Source organism: Canis aureus, chromosome 1, assembly GCF_053574225.1.
Source record: "Canis aureus isolate CA01 chromosome 1, VMU_Caureus_v.1.0, whole genome shotgun sequence".
NCBI lineage: Eukaryota > Metazoa > Chordata > Mammalia > Carnivora > Canidae > Canis > Canis aureus.
Genome location: NC_135611.1, coordinates 47,211,187 through 47,230,457, shown reverse-complemented (window position 1 = coordinate 47,230,457; position 19,271 = coordinate 47,211,187). Strand labels below are relative to the sequence as shown.

The 19,271-nt window shown below is 37.1% G+C and overlaps 1 protein-coding gene across 12 annotated transcripts in view; it reads right to left on the bottom strand.

Annotated features, from left to right (window-relative positions):
• Nucleotides 1-19,271, bottom strand: part of ARID1B (AT-rich interaction domain 1B) — a 436,905-nt gene that overhangs the window by 87,749 nt on the left and 329,885 nt on the right. For 11 of the 12 annotated variants that reach the window (XM_077898062.1, XM_077898100.1, XM_077898070.1 and 8 more), the window contains one exon: nucleotides 6,068-6,157. In XM_077898062.1, the coding sequence (XP_077754188.1) occupies nucleotides 6,068-6,157 (90 nt within the window). Of the gene's footprint in view, nucleotides 1-2,863; nucleotides 3,002-6,067; nucleotides 6,158-19,271 lie in introns of those variants that run through there. The other variant, XM_077898153.1, reaches the window with a different exon arrangement.

The window sequence follows — 19,271 nt, the reverse complement described above, 5'->3', positions numbered from 1 at the left end:
GGCTCTGTTGTAGACACAGGGATACAGAGTATAAACAAGATTCAGTTCTGGCCCTCAAGAGCTCAGTCTAATTTATAGTAAGACACTCGATTTATTTTTAAGAGATCTCTTTTCTTGCCCTTGGCATTAAAAGGTAAGAGAAAGATTTGCCCTGAGCAAATAGAATGTGCCTAGAAATTTGATGAGGAATTCTATTTGGACTTTAGAGAAGGTAAAATATACCACTATGGAGTGAGAATAAAATTATACCAAGACAGTTAATATTTGGGATTAATGACAGAAGAAAAAAATAGGAGAATAAAGAAGATATTTTTATCTTCTTTAATATTTTTATCTTCTTTAATAAAGAAGAAATAAAGAATAGTATATTCTATTCAATCTACACAAAATTAGGTACATGTGAAACCTCATATGGGTGAAGTACATAAATTCTGATTGACCTTTCTAAGGTAGGCACACAAGAAGAACATCTAAATGTCCCACCCCACTTCTGTGCTACACACTTTTTCTGGATAATGGCACTATTAATATTCATAAACATAGTTACTGATAAATATCACTATGAAAATCAGATTCTAAAGATAGGAATTTTGTGACTCTTTAGACACACAGGGCAGGAATGGTGTTTAGCTGGATCAGATACCTCAGGTGTATAGAAAGGCAAAATTTTGTGATTTTCTCCTCATCTATTGTCCCTGTTTACTATAGAGTATACCCACCACTTGTCTAGCTTGTCTCATCTGCTATCACTGGGAACAGTGAAAGCCAATTCTGCATCAGGTATAGTAAGCCCATGCACTTGGACTACAACTCTGTTTAAACAGCAAATGAAGAGAGAAAAAAGGTTGTCATGTAGGTGGACAAGAATGAAGGCGCATGGGAGGGGGAGGGTGCTATTCAGTAATTCTGGAAGATTTCACCCAGGATACCTTCCATGCAGATCTGATGGTCACGGAATGGTGCCAAAGAACCGCCTCCAGCGACAGAATACATTTCCTAGCACATCACAGTCCTGCAAAAGCGTCAACTCTGCTTGCAATCCATGTCCAAAAGGGAAAGTTCGTCGTGGTTCTGCTTTCAGCATATCTCAAGGACTAATTAAATCCTCATTACTGCCTTCTAATTATTCAAATACTATGGGATTACACTAGGAAGTCCCTGCTGGCACCCCAGATGAAAAGGGTTAAATCACCTACGTCGATTCTGAGAATCCAGATCTAGTTCAGACCTTCAGAAAACCACCAGCATTACCATGAATATTTAACTAGACACCACTGTGAAAATTAAAAGGGAATTCAATTAAAAGGTTTTCAAAAAATTAATTCTGACCTCTCTACATCTGTCCAAATAAATAAGCCTTCTTGAAACGTTTTCACCTAATTGCTAATCCAATAACTAGAAGGGCATTTGCTAGTTTCATTAAGCTTCACATTTTACGGGGGTTAAAAATGCAATCATTTTAATGTTAATAATAATTATACTTATTTATCTACTCAGATGACTGAGTAGGTAGTCCCTCCAAGCCCTTGTGGAAAACAGGGCAACACATTAAGAAGCTATTTGCTACTGCTCTTCTCCAATTTTAGGATATATAAGGTGAAGATTATACAAGAAGCATAAAAGTAACCTAAACTTGTTAGCTAGAATTTTCTCATAACATTTATTTTAGTATTTTAGCATTATCTGGATGCTTCCTCTAATGCCTTAGGTCGCATAATTTATACTGCTGGATTTTTTGGTGAAGGGCTTTAATAGCAATTCTTCATGTTGTTATATGAGGACTACAGAAAGAAAATTTATGATAAAAACCAGTGGCAAAGGTGTTATAGAATACTGAACTGAAGTTTTGACCTTTCTTCTTTTAAACTTATCTCAGTAATGAAGCAAAGAATTTGAACTTTTTCTTTATTCGGCTAGTAGGAAGTTTTAGCACCACACAAAGTGTAAACAGGAGATGCTAACTGAGGTGCTGTATGGGAGAGCAGATGAGAGTATTAGAGACACTACAGGAGAGTAAAGAGCCAATAAATATCTAAAATGTTTTCCTTCTTTTTGTACCTGGGGGCAATGGACATATCCACATTTACTTGCATATATACCTTTTATGGATAGAAAATAGAAAACTGCAGAAAGTTATGTTTGCCTACATACGATGTGTGGAAATGGATTTGTGATCGATGGCCTTAGACAAACTTGATCCCAGAACTACCAGGTCAGAGGGCGCTGCTGGGCTACCAAGTATCTGGGCAGCATACCAACTCTGCACCCAATTTTGGGAAGAAGACATGGCCTTGCAAATTCCAGTATGGTTCAGATCCCAGGACAGCTTCATGTTTGCAAAATTCTTAACAGAGTATATAATTTATTAATACACATTATTCCTGAACAGGAATCCCAGAACCAAGTGGGAAGGAATAATAATAGGGCAAGAGTTCAGCTTCCTGAGTTTACAGGGAGCCAGGCTTCAAGGTAGAGTTATTGGTACTGCTGTCTTACCTAAGGACTCTGGGGAATATCCAGAAAACCACACCTCCAAACAGAAGCAGGCTGCATCTCTTTGTGCAATTATCTCCAGGCAAGTGTCTTTCTAGATTTTCTGCTATTAAAGAAAAACTATCCCCTGTAGATACATTAAAGAAGATGTGTGTAACTGGAAACTTACTCTCCTATCTTACTTGTTAAAACGAAGTTAAGCATAAAAGGAATTGCTCAACTTGGTTATTTTGGTACTTAGCAGTATAGAAGCTATGTTCTTATCTATCAAGGTCCACAGTTTCTGAGAGAATTTTTTTTTTTAATTTTAATTTTTTTTGAGAAAAAAATTTTTTTAAAGAAGATATGGGCAGCCTGGTTTAGTGTCTGCCTTTAGCCCAGAGCCTGATCCTGGAGACCTGGGATCATGTCCCACGTTGGGCTCCCAGCATGGAGCCTGCTCCTCCCTCTGCCTGTGTCTCTGCCTCTCTCGGTCTCTCTCTGTCTCTCAAGAATAAATAAATCAAATCTTTAAAAAAGAAGAAGAAGAAGAAAATATGAACTCACCAATATACTTTTTCCCCTCTCTGCTTCCTTCCTCACTTCCCTCAAGAGGGGTGAGGGAATATATCAAATGTAAAGATATAAATTATTTTTCAATACATGGGAGACAACACAGGGGGATTTTCCAGCAAGTGTTTTCTCAAATCTACTTTGCACTGTAAATTCTGTTGGTACATACCCAATGATGATGTCTGTTTCATCATCAGACGAGAAAAATGTTATATTCTATCAAAGCATTGTAATGATTGTGTCATTTGCCACTGAAAACCTGATCAAGTATCATTAGAAACTAATATCTCTTTCTAGATTTTAACAAATAACAAAGCCATTTAAAAAAATCCTTGCTATCCAATTCTGGAGAAAATTTAAGTCATGCACGTGCAACAGTATCGTTTACCAGCTCTTTGGAAATACTAGGTTTTCTTGCTTAGGGGACTGTCCAACCAACAAAAGGCACACAAAGGGACACACATAACATCTTTAGCAGCCTTTCAGAGAAAGTTTGGGAAACATGTTCATAAAAATCAATTCAGATTAAGCAAATTATAAAATGTGTATTTGCTATCTGAAGGAAATGGTCATTGTAACTACCCAGATTGTTATGTATCCATTACAAGTTACTAAAACCACACTACCTATCATGAGGATAATTAGAGGGGGAAAAAACCCCACACATATCTATATCATGGTTTTTATACAGTGACACCAGAAGAAAACTCTAGATTTTGTTTACCAATATATTTGTTTGAAAGTTTTTAAAAAAGATTTATTTATTTTAAAGAGTAAGAAAGGGGCAGTGGGTGGGGAGGGAGAACCTAAGCAGACTCCATGCTGAGCATGGAGCCTGACACGGGGCTTGATCTCAGAAAATCTGAGATCATGACCTGAGCCAAAACCAAGAACTGGATGCTTAACAGATTGCACCACCCAGGCACCCCTGTTTAAGTTAAAAGTTTAATTTAGCTATGCTTCCTCATCGTGTCATTGTTGTTCACATTTGGCTTTCTACATTTTCAAATTTCTTAAACATGTATCAGTTGGAAGAGGTTGCGGGACATGCTGCTGGAAGATCTAGGAGAGGTTTCTCTCTTTTAAAGATTCTTAGCAATAAAGATTAGAATTGCAGGGTTTCCAAATAAGGAACCTCTTGTCCTTGAATGCTTGCCCAAGAAGCAGGACTCCACTGATGGGAATGGTGTTACAGGATTATAGTGAGGATTAAGGGAATGCCAAATAGTTTCTTCATCTTAGTTCTGGGTCTGGCCTGAGCAGGTTTTCAGTGCAAGACAATTACTCTGATCCTTTATTTTTTCCACTTCCCTGACCCAGCAACACAATGTAGCTCAAGGAGTTTGGAGAGAATTCCTCCCTGTATGGTGCTAGTACGCTCTCCATGAACTTTGAACTGTCTTCCAGATGACCAGAAGCCCAACGAGTTAACACAGAAAAAGGATGTAAGGTACCAGACTGGTTCACAGGGGGTTACGGTGGAAAGTTTAGAGAAAAAGATGTACAGACCACACAATTATAAGAGCATATTATGGTATCTTTATAAGGCAGTGGTTCTCAAAGTATAGTCCTCTGATCAGCAGGATCAGCAATAGGTGGGAACTTGTCCAAAATGCAGATTTTAAGCGGCCTACCACAAGCCCTACTGAGTCAAAAATCTGGGGATGTGGCTCAGAAATCTCTTTTAACCGTTCTCCAGGTAATTCTCATACACTCTGAAGTTTGAAAACCATTAACTATCCCATTATTAAGACATATTTGTAGTATTTCAATAAAGGAATTAATGTGCTAGCTATATATTAAAGTATAATAAAAAGTTAAATATGTAGAGATATTAGAAAATAAATATCTCATTTTATTCCTACTAAACATTCATTTCAACACAAATGATATGTAGCTAGGGCTAACCCATCTTTTTATTGGCATTACTTTCTAAATAACGAGGTGCTGAGTTATTAAACATGAAATAACTGAAATCTTATAATTCTAATGAGAAGCAAATCGTCATCTGTACAACTCATACAGGAATAATTATAAACATGAGGAGTTGGGAACCTTTAAATAGCAGCTACCAAGCCAGCACTTCTGTCTTCTGGGTGAGCATGGGGGAGGAAGACTGAAAGTGGCATGCTCCCTGGGCGGGAGGGGTGAGCCTCCAGTCACGGGCAGTAGGAGGTCCCTTGGCACAGCACCAGGTGGTGCAGTAGGCGTGTAAACCCTGGTCCACACTATTCTGAATTAAATCACCACCAATAAAAGTAGCTTCACTACAGAAGGAGAGAAGTAGACAGAGCTAAACAAATGAAGGCCAAAGGTCTCAGCCAAGGCAATAATATGTGGGGTCAACATGCCCGAATGAGCTGAAGATCAAAGCGGACAGATGTGGGACAATCTACATGTTCACGGGCTTCAGGAAAAGAAAGTCTTCTTTCTTCTGGCTCTGGCACTGACTAGCCTCTGAGAATGAGAAAGTCCTATGGAACCTCTCTGGTCCTCAGTTTCTTTATTTGTAAACTGAGGTGAGTGGACTCTACAATCTCTCAGGTTGGCTCTAGGTTCTAAGATATTATAATGATATAATACAAGGTCTTACTATGTGTTTAAATCTTTACTGTTTAAGTATCCTGGGATAAATTATTAATCAAAATGGTTAAACATACACACACTCTAACATTTTACTTCATTAGGACCAATATCCAAGTTGCATCATTAATAGTCACTTTTACACAGCTAGATCAATTGTCAGGCTACAGTCATGTATAAACTATGCTTCATGGTGCTATGTGGACATTTATACTCATTGGGTCTTGAACTACGTTTGGTAAAACGTCACCTAATCTGCAAGAAAGCATCCTTCTTTTCCATATTTGTGGTTGTATGTATGTTTTTATTTTGTTCATCTGATGAAGAAACAGAGTATTCTTTAAGAATCATCTATAAGGAGACGCACAGGTGACCAAATTCATGTAAGCCTTACATACTGAAAACACAAAGATATAGAAGATAGGAACTGAAGACTAACCTCTTTCCTGTGGCATTGGTGACTGGCTCAAGGCAGGATGGGAACTGGATTCTGACTGGCTCCCAGGTGGCTGAGGAGGCATCTGACTGCCTGTAAAACAGGAAGGGAAGTGGGGATGGGGAACCATCTACGTTAATATTGCAATTGTGTAAAATCAAGACACAGTTTCATTTATAAATCTTAATGATTACCAAAGGAATGGCCCCATATAGAAAAAGATATCGCATGCTATATATATTGCCCCTTTCTGGTAAAATGAGGAAGAAACATAGATAATCATTTTCAGCAAATGACCCCCTGAGAAGTTTCATTTCTTGCTGAAGGAGTTCCCAAACTCACAAATAAATTAGCAGCAGAAATCTGACATATGTTTTAATGCATTTAACAAAATCTAAGATTAGTAAACTGAACTCCCCCTCCTGAGTTTAAACTAGTTTCTAAGTGGCCAGGCATGCATAATGGCCAACAAGTTTTCGTTGGTAATATTTATTCAATGTAGAAATATCAACCAATTTCTAAAAAGAATCTTTATAATTAATCAGAGATATAACATAAACACAGATGACCTCCATGAAAAAAATGTAAAATATACTATAGGGTAGCCCTGGTGGCTTAGCGATTTAGCACCAACTTCAGCCCAGGGAGTGATCCTAGATACCCGGGATCGAGTCCCACATCAGGCTCCCTGCATGGAGTCTGCTTCTCCCTCTGCCTCTCTCTCTCTCTCTAATAAATAAATCTTTAAAAAAGAATAAAAAAACATACTATAAAATATATATATTAGCACTAAAGAGAGACATATTATTCTGTACCTCTTTTGATCTTTATTTCTAATAAAGCAACAGCATCTATTAACATCTATTTGATTTCCATTTATTTAATGTGTACTAAGTTGTTTTTTCAAACTTTAGTGTAAGCTCCCTGAGACAGGAATCTTTAATCCCTTCATTAGCATAATAATAATACAACTTTGTTATTTAATGGCTCTTAATCTGAGAATATGAATTAAGGGAAAAGATACTTATTATTTTTATTAATTAAACGGAGACAATGAGTCATGTAAAGGCAGGAGAAGGGATTTTGAAACTTAAGAATCACCAGAGTACCTGAGTTCTCCACTCACTTTTGGGCTCAGAGGTTTAGATACATTTTGACTAAGGATATTATTGAAGAAGGCAGTTGAATTTAGCACAATCCTCAAGGGGCTAGCTCTCAGGGCATGAATACCCTGCTGTTTTATCTTCTAATCTCCTCCTTTGTTAAAATAAACTGAAAGACTAAAATATACAAATAGACACATCTACATGGTGTGCACACACATACGTGCAAGCATATACAGGTCTCCCCGCATAGCTCTTGGGTTACCACAGTCTATGATATTGCTAGGTCAAGCTAACTGCTTTGACATCACAGGACCTACTTCTCTACAGTTCTGTATACTGCTGCAAGAATCACAACTGAGTAGAGAAGGAAACTCATGTATTGAAGATTACCACCAGTTCACTCGGTGAAGGTCATGCTGCAGATTCTGGTGATTTACCCTGAACTTCTACCCTCTCATGTTTCTAACCAATGGTATCTCTGTTAGGCCAAGCAGCCTGACTACTGACCAGGAGGAGCAGGGTCCCCTGAGTCTCTCAGGACTGTCACTCATTACTAATTCTAATAAAGGTTGTATCTGTGACAGCCAGAGAGGCAGGAAGATGATTTTCCATTTAGATAATACATACACATAGTTGTTAAAATATAATGATAAAAAAATCCTGAAATTGTTTTTGGGAGTTTAAGCTTCTCACTTTTAGAAAAGAGAATGTATGTGAAACCTCTGAAATGTGGCGCTGTGGGGGATCCCTGGGTGGCGCAGCGGTTTGGCGCCTGCCTTCGGCCCAGGGCGCGATCCTGGAGACCCAGGATCGAATCCCACATCGGGCTCCCGGTGCATGGAGCCTGCTTCTCCCTCTGCCTGTGTCTCTGCCTCTCTCTCTCTCTCTCTCTCTCTCTCTGTGACTATCATAAATAAATAAAAATTAAAAAATATATATATTTAAAAAAAAAAAAAAGAAATGTGGCGCTGTGAAACCACCAAGAGTAGCTCTTAAGTTATAGCCACATCTAGTGTATCAAACACGGAGACAAACGGTCCAGCCTCTATCCAGCCATTCATTTTACTCCCAGACATTTGTAGTAAATTAGTGTTAGCACCAAATAATTACACGTAAAGTAAAAAAAAAAAAAACAAAACAATATTCTGGCTGAAAACAATTTCAAGGATAAGCACTAGTCATCAGCTTCGCAGTGGACACACAAAAGTTGCTGTGTCTACTCAGGGTCATGTGCTCCCTATGAAATGCCCTTAGGCTCCCAATCTGCAGCCCATTTAGAAATGGAAAGCACTCTGCAGCCAAATCCTGACTTTTTAAAATGTCAGTGGGGAATCAGCTGTGCTAAGACAGTAAGTGCTTACATTATAATGATTGTTTCTGTATGACAGACCAAATTCAGAGCCTCGTGACAGCATAACAAACAGTAATTCTACGTTAATACAGGACACCACTACTTACACTATGCACGCCCAAGGCACTGCTCTCATGTACAATATATCAAGTAAAAATAAAAAAGGCCGTAAGAAACCCATCTCATGAATTCATAAAATACTGCCATATCCAAGCAGCACTACTGCCTGTCTGGTGCAATCCTAAGACAACACCCCTTTACAGCAATGAGAAAATTTATTATTAAATCTATCCTTTAAAGAAACGAACAAGAGCCTTTTCATGGTAAAGACAGATTAGAGCAAACTGCTTTATGTTCTCCAAGTGCTTTTACCCCCTATCTTTCCACCAATCGTTTCATAGTTGCCAAGAAATAACTTCATCCTCAGTATGTATAGGTAGAAGCACAGTCATAGTAGACAATGAATCAGAAAATATGTCTGAGAAATATAACATAGGATTTGTGTCCATGGTCCGTATAAAGAAGACAACTCAGAGCTCCCTGAACCAAATGAATTCAGTAAATACCCTCAAAACCATAGATTTTTATAGGACATATGTTTCTTGTAAGTAAAGCTTTTTAAACAAAATTTGGTAATTATTTTAAAGGAGAATATTGCCATGCATAGTGAACAAACAAACTTTATGGGAAGGCTTTAGCATTAAAACAGAATTTTGAAAGAAAGCCATTTCCCCCTTGTCTATGTCTATTATGATGCAAACACAATGGAAAAAACATTACAACTGGAAAAAACTATGCTGAGTTAGAATAAATCCCACCACTTTACAGCTACATATTTATTCTCCAATGACCCTGTACACAATATTGTGCAAAATCTTGGTGCAACAAAATAAAAATGAAGGATTAATAAGTCACCTGAATCTCTTTTTTTTAATTTTATTTATTTATTCATGATAGTCATAGAGGGAGAGAGAGGCAGAGACACAGGGAAAGGGAGAAGCAGGCTCCATGCAGGGAGCCCGACTTGGGACTTGATCCCGGGACTCCAGGATTGTGCCCCGGGCCAAAGGCAGGTGCTAAACTGCCGAGCCACCCAGGGGTCCCCGTCACCTGAATTTCTTCTGTTGCCAACTTAAAACTCTCAGAAGTCTTTACCAAGATTTTTTTATTACAAACTTTTAATTAATTTTACACTTAAAAGTTACAAAAGCAGTACACTGAGTTCCTATATATCCCTTAGCCCATCTCCCTTAGTGTTCACATCTTATATAACCATAATAGAATTATCCAGAAGCATTAACATGGTACCATACTATTAACTAAAGATCTTACTTGAATTTCACCATTGTTTTTCTTCCATTCTAGGATCTCACATTGCATTTAGCTATTTCTCCCTGGTCTCCTCCAGTCTATAAAAGACCCTTTTCTTTTATAGACTTTTCTTTTTTTATACCCTTTTCTTTTTATAAAAGACATAATCTTTCCTTATGTTTTATGACCTTGACGTTTTGGGAGAATACTGTTCATGACATTGATCGGCTTCATTTCTCGTGCTATTTACCCTGATTACTTGGTAAAGGTCGGTGTCTAGTAAGTCCCTCCAATATAAAATTACTATTTTGCCTTTTGTAGTTGTATCTTAGGGAAGATATTTCAGACTATGCAAATCCCGTGTCTCTCAAACTTGCATGCACTAACTTCAGCATCCATTACAGACCCCTAACATTTATTATAGTAGTTTGTAATAATGACTCTTTATTCTTTCTTTCCTTCTGCATCTATTAATGGAAATCTATTGTGAGGAAGAACTACCTCTTCTTCCCCATTTATGTATTTATAAGGCTATTTCTTTCTATCCATTCTTTCTATCCTGTAGAAGACACACTACAGGACGACTTCCAGCAAGTCACATCCTGTGTAATCCCCATCTCTTGATTGAGGACAAAATCTGTGATTTTGCTTTAACCAAAGAATATAAAAAAAGTGATGAAATATCACTCCTAAAATTATGTTCCATGGCAAAGCTAGAGGCATTTTACAAATATAATTTAAGTTCCTAATGGGCTGGCTGTGAGATAATCAAAAGGGTGATGATGCTGTGTAGATCTGACTTTCAAAGAGGACCCAGGCTTCTCTGAGCAGACCAGTGCTTCCAATGGCCTTGAAGAAGTAAGCTCCCGTGATATGAACCGAACCACATGGCAAGGATGAACCGAACCACGTGGCAAGGACAGGCAGCCTCCAGAAGTTGAGAGCCTCACTTCTACAACCCTAGGAAATTAATTTTTCAAATTAATTTTCCCAACAATCTGAAAGAGATTGGAAGCAGATTCATCCTAGTTTAGCCTCCAGATGAGAAGACAGACCATCTGACACTTTGCAGCCTTATGCGGCACTGAGCAGAGGACCTATCTAGGCTGTGCTTGGATGCCTGGCCATGGAATTGTGAGATAGTGTATGTGTTGTTTTAAGCTGTGTGGTAATTTGTGAAAACAAAAAACTATTACTCTCATAGATATTTATTTTATTCCATGGGTAATATCCAACATTGACATTATTTTGTTGCTAAGTTGTTCTAGCTTTGACCATCAGAAGCTCCTGCAAATCCTTAGTTTTTAGAATCATAAGATACTGCAGGCTATTTTGCATTTTTTCTGACCCAGACCTGTGATCAACCACTTCTCCGAGGAATGCTATTTCTTTTTACTGGAAGATGATGCTCACAGACTAAGACCTGGGCACTAGGTCCGCTCATTATTTCTGGGATGTTATTGCTTCTAGATTGTCTCAGTGAACAGAAGTAGGAAATATATGTATGTACACTAACTTATATGTATATGCATATGTATGTTTCGGTATTATGTGTGTAACCATGAGCTTATGCAAATACCTCAAATTCCAATCCAAAATTGGAGGGTATATTTTAGCCTTCCCTTAGTTATGATTTCTTTCTACAATAGTAAGAAACCCAGTTCTCATGATCTAAATTCATTTACCAATTTGTTCAATTCTATTATACACACAAAGTAATTTCAGTAACATCATTGTGAAAAACACAGAGCCATTGTTAGGACTTGTAATCCATTTTGTGTTCCCCTTCACACCTTGATTGGCTTTAATTGTTTTGATATTTTGGGGGTATGTGAAACACTTCTATGGTTCCATAAGTCACAGCTATCCAGAAAGATACATGCAGACATGCCCCTCCTATTTTCTTTTCCCCTTTCCACTTCTTTCCCAGTTGTCCTCTATAATAAACAATCTTTTTAGGTTTTGGCTTATCTTTGCTATTTATTTTTTATATAAATGAAAGGACAGCAGTGTATTCTATTTACTCCTTAGTTGAAGGATAGCATATCCTAGATATCTTTTGTGCTTTGCTACTCAACAGCATGTCCTGAAAAGTACTTTCCGTAAGTTTGTAACATTTTTCATTTGAAGAATAGGTACATGGTACTCCTTTATGTGAATATTCCATAGTTTATTCAACCACTTGCTTACATATGGGTATTTAGGTTGTTTCCCATCTCTTACATATGTATTTTCTTGTGTGAGATCTACCTTGAAGTGGGATTGATGGGGCAAAAAAATATGTAAATTTCCCTCTATGAAGTTCTGAACCAATTTAAATTCTCATCAGCAATGTTGGACAAGTCTAACTCTCTATAACTTAACAAAGTATGTGGTCATTTAAAATATGTCATTCTTATATGTGAGAAACAGTATATGAGATTTTTTAATTTGCCTTCCTGATTCTGAGTGAGTTTGACCACTTTTTCATTTTGAGAGAGATAAAAATCTCTCTTCTGGTTAATTGTTTGTTCATATCTTTCCCACATTCTTCAGCCTGGGTTTTTTAGCATTTTAGTCTTGAAATTTTTAAGAATTCTTTATCTACCAGGGATTTTAGCTCTTTCTCTGTGGTAGAAGTTGTGAATATTTTCTTCTACTTTGTCAGTTGTCTTTCGATTTTTACAATGGGACTTTTTTTTTTTTTTTTTGTAAAAACAAGAAGTGAAATGTATCGATATTTTTATGGCCTCTGGATTTTGTGTCCTAGTTAAAAAACTCTTCTCTGGATCCAGGTTAAAGAGGAATTTATCTCAGTTTTCAAGTACATGAATGGTCTCATCTTTAATCTACTGGCAGTTTATTTTTGTGTGTGATGAGATATAGATCAAATTTTATCTTTTGTGATCAGAGCTTAAGATCTACTTCTATAGCATGTTTTAATGTTAATAAGGCTAGTTCCTAACCCTTCAACTCACTTTTTCATTTTTCCAACATAGTTATTTTTCTATATGAACTTTAGTATCAATTTGTTCTTATAAAATAGCTTATATTTTTACTGGGATTGCAATGATATTATAGGTTAATTCAAGGAAAATGAATGACTACTGAGTTCATCCTGTTTAAGAACAGGAGACGACACATCTTTCATTGTTCGTGTCTTCTTTAGTTCCTTTCAAGCACATAAAAGTTTTGGGCATTTTATGTTATGTTTATTTTTGAGCATTTAATCTTCATTGTTGCTATTACAAATGGATTTTCTCTAACAGTATGTCTTTTAACTGTTTATTGCTTTGTAGAGGAAGGCTGTTCCTTTTATTTTTCATTATGATAAGAGTATTCTTTAAACCCTATCCTCATTTTCTCCCACCTCCTTACCTCCCCTGTGGTAACCATCAGTTTGTTCTCTGTGGTTAAGAATCTGTTTCTTGGGCAGCCCTGGTGGCGCAGCGGTTTAGTGCCGCCTGCAGCTCGGGGTGTGATCCTGGAGACCCAGGATCGAGTCTCACATCCGGCTCCCTGCATGGGACCTGCTTCTCCCTCTGCCTGTGTCTCTGCCTCTCTCTCTCTAGCTCTGTGTCTCTCATGAATAAATAAAAAATAAAAAAATCTTTAAAAAAAAAAAAAAGAATCTGTTTCTTGGTTCTCTCATGGAAAAAAGAGAGAACATTTTTTTTTCCTTTGCTCATTTGTTTCTTAAAGTCCACATATGAATAAGATATGGTTTTGTCTTTCTCTAACTTATTTCTCTCTGCATTATACTCTCTAGCTGTATCCATGTTGTGGTAAGTGGCAAGGATTCATTCTTTTTTGGCTGAATACTATTCACATCTTCTTTATCCATTCATCTGTTGATGGACATTTGGGCTGCTTCCATAGTTTGGCTATTGCAAATAATACTGCTATAAACACAGGGGTGCATGTATCCCTTTGAATTAGTGTTTTTGTATTTTGGGGGTAAATACCCAGTAGCAATTCCTTGATCATATGACAGTTCTATTTCTAATTTTTTGAGGAACCTCTATACTGTTTTCTACAGTGACTGCACAAGTTTGCATTCCAACAATGTATGAGGGTTCCTGTTTCTCCACATCCTCATCAATACCTGTTATTTCTTGTGTTGATTTTAGCCATTCTGACAGGTGTAGCATGGTATCTCATTGTAGTTTTGATTTGCATTTCCCTGATATGAGTGATGTTGAGCTTCTTTTCATGTGTCTATTGGCCATCTGGATGTTTTCTTTGGAGAAGTGTCTGTTCATGTATTTTGCCCATTTTTAATTGGATTGTTTTTGGGATATTGAGCTGTAAGAGTCGTTTTCTTTTTGTTGTTTTTTTTTTTTTTTTAAATTTTTATTTATTTATGATAGTCTCACAGAGAGAGAGAGAGGCAGAGACACAGGCAGAGGGAGAAGCAGGCTCCATGCACCGGGAGCCTGACGTGGGATTCGATCCCGGGTCTCCAGGAGCACCGGGAGCCCGACGTGGGATTCGATCCCGGGTCTCCAGGATCACGCCCTGGGCCAAAGGCAGGCGCCAAACCGCTGCACCACCCAGGGATCCCTGTAAGAGTTCTTTGTATATTTTGGATGCTAACCCTTTATCTGATACATCATTTGCAAATACCTTCTCCCATTCAGTAGGTTGCCTTTTAGTTCTGTTGATTGCTTTCTTCACTTCACAGGAAGTTTTTGATAATGTCCCAATAGTTTATTTTTGCTATTATTTCCCTTGCCTGAGGAGACACATCTAGGAAAATGTTGCTAATGGCCGATGTTGGAGATTAGCACCTGTGTTCTTTTCAAGGATTTTTATGGTTTCAGTATGGTATAAGATAATTGTCTGGCTTCATGCTTTTGCATGTGGCTGTCCAGTTTCCCAACACCATTTGCTGAAAATAGTATGATTTTCCCCACTGCATATTCATTCCTCCTTTGTCAAAGATTAATTGACCATATTATTGTGGATTTATTTCTAGATTTTCTTCTCTGTCACATTGATCCATAATCTGTCCATGTATCCATGTATCTATTTTTATACCAATACCATACTATCTTAATTACTACTGCTTAATTATTACTTAATTACTACTGTAACTTGACATTTAGAATTGTGGCACCTCCAGTTTTATTTTTCTTTTTATAGATTGCTCTGGCTATTTGAAGCCTTTTGCAGTTCTATACAAATTTTAGGATTGTTTTAGTTATGTGAAAACTGCTTGTTGGCATTTTGATAGGGATTGCATTAAATCTGTAGATTGCTTTGGGTAATATAAACATTTTAACGATATTTGTTCTTCCAATCCATGAGCATGGAATGTCTTTCCATTCTTTGCTTTGTCTTTAATTTCCTTCATCAGTGTTTTATAGTTTTCAGAGTTTAGGTCTTTCACCACTTTATTTCTAGATTTTATTGTTTTTGGTGCAATTATAAATGGAATGGTTTTCTTAGTTTTGCTTTCTGCTACTTCATTATTAATGTGTAGGAATGCAACAGATTTCTGTATATTGATTTTGTGTCCTGTGACTTCAGTGAATTCATTTATCAGTTCCAGTAGTTTTTTTGATGAAGTCTGCAGAGTTTTCTGTATATAGTATGTTATCTGCAAATAGTGAACATTTTATTTCTTCATTATGAATATTGATGCCTTTTATTTCCGTATGTTGTCTAATTGCTGTGGCTAGGACTTCCAGTATCATGTTGAATAAAAGTGGTGAGAGTGGACATATTTGTTCCTGACCCTTGGGAAAAGCTACTTATACCCCATTGAGTATGACATTGGCTGTCAGTTTTTCAAATAAAGACTTTATTAGGTTGAGGTATATTCCCTCTCAGCCTACTTTGTTGAGAGTTTTATCATAAATGGATGCTGTACCATATTACATGCATTTTCTGTGTCTACTAAAATGATCATATGGCTCTTATCCTTTCTCTTATTGTTGTGACATATCATGTTGATTGTTTTGTGAGTACTAGACCACATTTGCATCCCAGGAATAAATCCCACTTGGTTGTGGTATATGGTTTTTTAAATATGTTGTTGGGTTGGCTAATACTTTGTTGAGGATTTCTCCATCTATATTCATGAGAGATATTGGCCTGTAGTTCTCTTCTGTTGTGCTGTCTTTATCTAGTTTTGGTATCAGGGCCTCATAGACTAAATTTGGAAGTTTTCCATCTTCTTGTAGTTTTGTAATAAAGAAGAATGGGTATTAACTCTTCTTTCAATGTTTGGTAGAATTTACCTGTGAAGCCATTAGGTCCTGGACTTTTATTTGTTGCTAGTTTTTTGATTACTGATTCAATTTCATTGCCGGTGATTGGTCTGCTCAAAGGTTTTATTTCTTCCTGTTTTAGTTTTTGGAGACTATATGTTTCTAGGAATTTATCTGCTTCTTTTAAGTTGTTCAATTTGTTGGCATATAGGTTTTCATAATATTCTTTTACAGTTGTGTTTCTATGGTGTTGGCTGTTATTTCTCCTCTTTCATTAGTAATTTTGTTTAGGGACTCTTCTTTTTTTAATGAGTTCAGCTAGAGATTGATCAATTTTGCTGATCCTTTCAAAGAACTAGCTCCTGGTTTCACTGATTTCTTGTTTTTAAAATTTCTGTAGCATTTATTTGTTTTAATCCCTATTATTTCCTTTATTTTGCTGGGTTTGGGTGGGTTTTTTTGCTTGTTTTTTACATTAGGTACTTTTACAATCTCTTTTGCTGTATTCCAAAGATTTTGGATCATTGTGTTTTCATTTTCATTTGCATCCATGTAATTTTTTATTTCTTGATTTCTTAGTTGACTCATTCATTATTTAATAGCCTGTTATTTAATCTCCATGTATATGTTCTCATGCCAGAATTTTTCTTATGATTTCTAGTCTCATAGAGCTGTGGTCAGAAAAGATACACAGTACTACTTTGATTTTTTTTGAATTTGTTGAGATTTGTTTTGTGGCCTAATATGTGTGTCTATTCTGTAAAACATTCTGTGTGCACTTGTGCACTTGAAAAGAATGTGCATTCTGCTCTTTAAGGATGGAATGTTCTGAATATGTCTGTTAAATCCATCTGGTTGAGTGTGTCATTCAAAGCCACTGTTTTCTTACTGATTTTCTGGTTGGGTGATCTGTCCATCAATGTAAGTGGAGTGTTGGAGTCCCTTACTAGCATTGCATTACTATTATTTCTTTTATGTTTGTTATTAACTGTGTTATGTATTTGGGTGCTCCCATGTTGGGTTCAAAAATGTCTGCAATTTTATATCCTCTTGTTGGATGATCCCCTTTATTATTATGTAAATGTCCTTTTTTGGTTCTGCTTCTTGTTACCATCTTTATTTTCAAGTCTATTTTGTCTGATGTAAGTATCGCTATTCTGGCTTTCTTTTGGCATCCATCTGCATGATAAATGTCTCTCTATCTCCTCACTTTCAATGTACAGGTGTCTTTTGGTCTAAAATAATCTCTTGTAGGGACCATATAGATGGGTCTTATTTTTTTATTCAGTCTGTCACCCTGTGTCTTTTGATTAGAGCATTTAATCCATTTATAGTCAAAGTAATTATTGCTAGATATGTATTTATTGCCATTTTGTTACTTGTTTTGTGGCTGTTTCTACAGATTTGTTTGATCCTTTCTTCTCTTGCTCTTTCATGGTTTGTTGGCTTTCTTTACTGAGCCAAAGACAGATGTTTATCCAACTGAGTTAATCAGGCACCTCAATATACTTAATTATTTTCAGTTTTTGCATATCTATTACTGGTTTTTTATTTGTGGTTACATTATGTTTGTATATAATATCTTCTGCATACAGCAGTCTATATTAAGTTGATGGTCACTTAAATTTGAACTCGTTCTTTACTGCCCTGGCTTTCACATTTTAGGTATATGGTATCATATTACATCCTTTTATTTTATGAATCCCTTGATTTTTATAGATTTTTTTTTTTACTGCTTTTGTGTTGTTCACTTTTCATACTCTCACTTATGGACTTCTTTTCCACTCAAATAGTTCCCATTAATAGCTCTTGTAGGGCTGGTTTAGCAGTCATGAAGTCTCTTAGTTTTTGTCTGAGAAACTCTTTATCTCTCCTATTCTGAATGATAGACCTGATGGATAAGAGTATTCATGGCTGCAGATTTTTTCCCTTTCAGCATTTTGAAAATATCATGCCACTCCATTCTAGCCTGCAAACTTTCTGCTGAAAAACCCACTGATAGCCTAATGGGGTTTCCCTTATATGTAACTTTCTTCTTTGCTCTTGCTGCTTTAAAATTTTATTGCTACTTTTTTGCCATTTTAGTTACTATATGTTGTTGTGTAGACCTCCTTGGGTTGGATTTTTGGGGCATCTCTGTGTGTCCTGGATCTGGAGCTCTGTTTCTTCCCTAGATTAAGGAAGTTTATTCAAATAAATTTTCTGCCCCCTTATCTCTCTCTTCTTCTTCTGACATCCCTAAAATGCCTGATGGAGTCATTCAGTTCCCTAAGACTATTTTCATTTTGCATAATTTTCTTTCCTTTCCTTTGGTCAGTGTGGTTACTTTCCATTACAATGTCTTCCAGGTTGCTAATTTGATCCTCTGCTTCATCCAGCCTGCTATTTATTCCATCAAGTTTATTTTTAATTTCATTTATTCTTAGTTTAAATTGGCTCTTTTTTATATCTCTGTGTTAAGAGTCTCAGTGATGTCCTCCACTCTTTCCTCTGGTCTTTATGAGGACTGCTTTAAATTCTCTATCAGGCATATTACTTCTGCATTTTGCTTTGCTCTCTTGCTATGGTTTGGTTTGGTCCTATTCTTTCATTTGGATGATGTATCTTGGTCTCTTCATTTTGTCTTACTTTCTGTATCTGTTTCTGTGTGTTTGGAAAAGTCAGCTACTTGTCTCGTTCTTAACATAACATAGCCTTATGAGGAAGAGGTCCTGTAGTGTCCTGCAGTGCATTATCTCCTGTTCCCCAGGGTCTGGCACTTCAAGGAATATCTCCCATCTGTGTTGCCTGTGCTATGCTCTTGACTGTTGGCCTCTTTTTCCTTTAGCTCAGTTGTCTGTAGAGGCTCTCTTTGCACATTGTGGGCAACAAGGTGTGTGGTCTGTATGCAGAATGATGCCTGCCCCTACTGGAACTGAAGTACTGTATAGTGTGCAAGTCGGGAGTTGTGGTATTGGCAGGGTTGGCACTAGTCTTCTGGGGGGAGGGGTCCATAATGAGGGGAGTCAGAGGAGCCTAACTGGGAAAGGCAGATCTATGGAAGTGCAGTGGGGCGGGGCTTGGTGCAAGCAAGTTAGGAAAAAGTGTCAGCGTTGGGATGGTTATTGCAGGTGGGCCACTGCTTATGCTGGGAACATGGATGAGAAATGGTGCCTGCCTACTCCTTCGTGCCTGGAGAGGTCACCCTGTGATCCCTCTCTCTCTGGGCACACTCTGAGATAAGCAAATCACTGTCTCCCATCTGC